This window comes from Aplysia californica, unplaced genomic scaffold, assembly GCF_000002075.1.
Source record: "Aplysia californica isolate F4 #8 unplaced genomic scaffold, AplCal3.0 scaffold00029, whole genome shotgun sequence".
In the NCBI taxonomy this organism is placed as follows: domain Eukaryota; kingdom Metazoa; phylum Mollusca; class Gastropoda; order Aplysiida; family Aplysiidae; genus Aplysia; species Aplysia californica.
In genome coordinates, this window is record NW_004797299.1 from 52,539 (window position 1) to 53,803 (window position 1,265).

Genomic DNA, 1,265 nt, shown 5'->3' on the forward strand with positions numbered 1-1,265 from the left:
TCTCTCTCTCTCTCTCTCTCTGTCTGTCTGTCTCTCTCTCAGTCTCTCTCTCTATCTCTCTGTCTCTCCCCCCCCCCTCTCCCGCGCCGAATTGATGAGGTCTATTTATGGCTTCCCACAGAGGCTTTTCTCCTTTTGTGGTAAATAACAGTGTTGAAATAGACCCATAACATTGTAGGAATAGAGGAATAGACCCATAACTTTGTAGGAATAGACCCATAACAGTGTAGGAATAGTCCCATAACATTGTAGGAATAGACCCATCAGTTGTTAGGTACAAAAATAGACCCATCATATGTTAATTGCGGTGAGATAATTCGCCGTCGCCCGCCTCTTTTTCAATAGGTCCCGGGTTCGAAACCTGATGGCGATGGAAAATTCCTTCTCTAAAAAGTTGTTCTGTCACGTCCTATCCTGTGTTTCAGCCACACCCCTGATCTTCTGATCGGACAGATCCACACCGAGCCTTCTCGGACAAGTGTGAAAAAGTGTTGGAAGTCCCATGTGAACGTTGCACACATCTTTCCTATCAAACATCTATCGTCTTTTTTGTGTACCTTACTCTCATGTAACACCTCTAATCTTCGGCACTTATATCATTGTATGACCTTATTGTGTTGCAAGTGCCGTAAAACACTGTGCTTACTTCAACCAACTGTCCACCTGACACTTTTGTGTGTCTCACTGTCTCCTCCAACTGTTTTTCTTTCCTCATCCTTACTATCGTCGTATTCCTCTACTTCTTTTGTATGCTTGTCACTCTCTTGTGAACTGCTATTTCCAGGGTGCCTTGATAGTCGAAGCAGACTTTGTGCTGTTGAAGCTAGAGAGGTGAGCAGAGTAAGTCTGATTCCCTGTATGGACTTCTCTGTTGATATCCACCCTTTGGCGCTCATATGACCTGATTCAGTTGGGAGCGCCGTAAAACCTTACTAAAACCTCCACCCCTTGGCGCTCATATGACCTTATTGTGTTGCGAGCGCCGTAAAACCTTACTAAAACCTCCACCCCTTGGTGCTCATATAACCTTATTGTGTTGCGAACGGCATAAAACCTCTACCAAAACCTCCACTGTTGTGTCTGACTGTCCCCCCAGACGGGCAAGCGGAAGTTCTTCGTGCTGCGCTCCACCAGTTCCAGCGGCCCTGCCAGACTCGAGTACTACGACACCGAGAAGAAGTTCAAGGCCGGATCCCCGCCCAAGAGAGCCATTCTGCTACACACCTGCTTCAATATCAACAAGAGTTCTGACACTAGACAGGTGA

General features: G+C 46.5%; 1 protein-coding gene across 1 annotated transcript in view; it reads left to right on the plus strand.

Annotated features, from left to right (window-relative positions):
* Positions 1 to 1,265, plus strand: part of LOC101849349 (mucin-19) — a gene marked incomplete in the record, with an annotated part of 36,468 nt that overhangs the window by 7,678 nt on the left and 27,525 nt on the right. Inside the window, 1 exon segment of the mRNA XM_013091076.1 lies at positions 1,097 to 1,261. Within this exon segment, the coding sequence (XP_012946530.1) occupies positions 1,097 to 1,261 (165 nt within the window).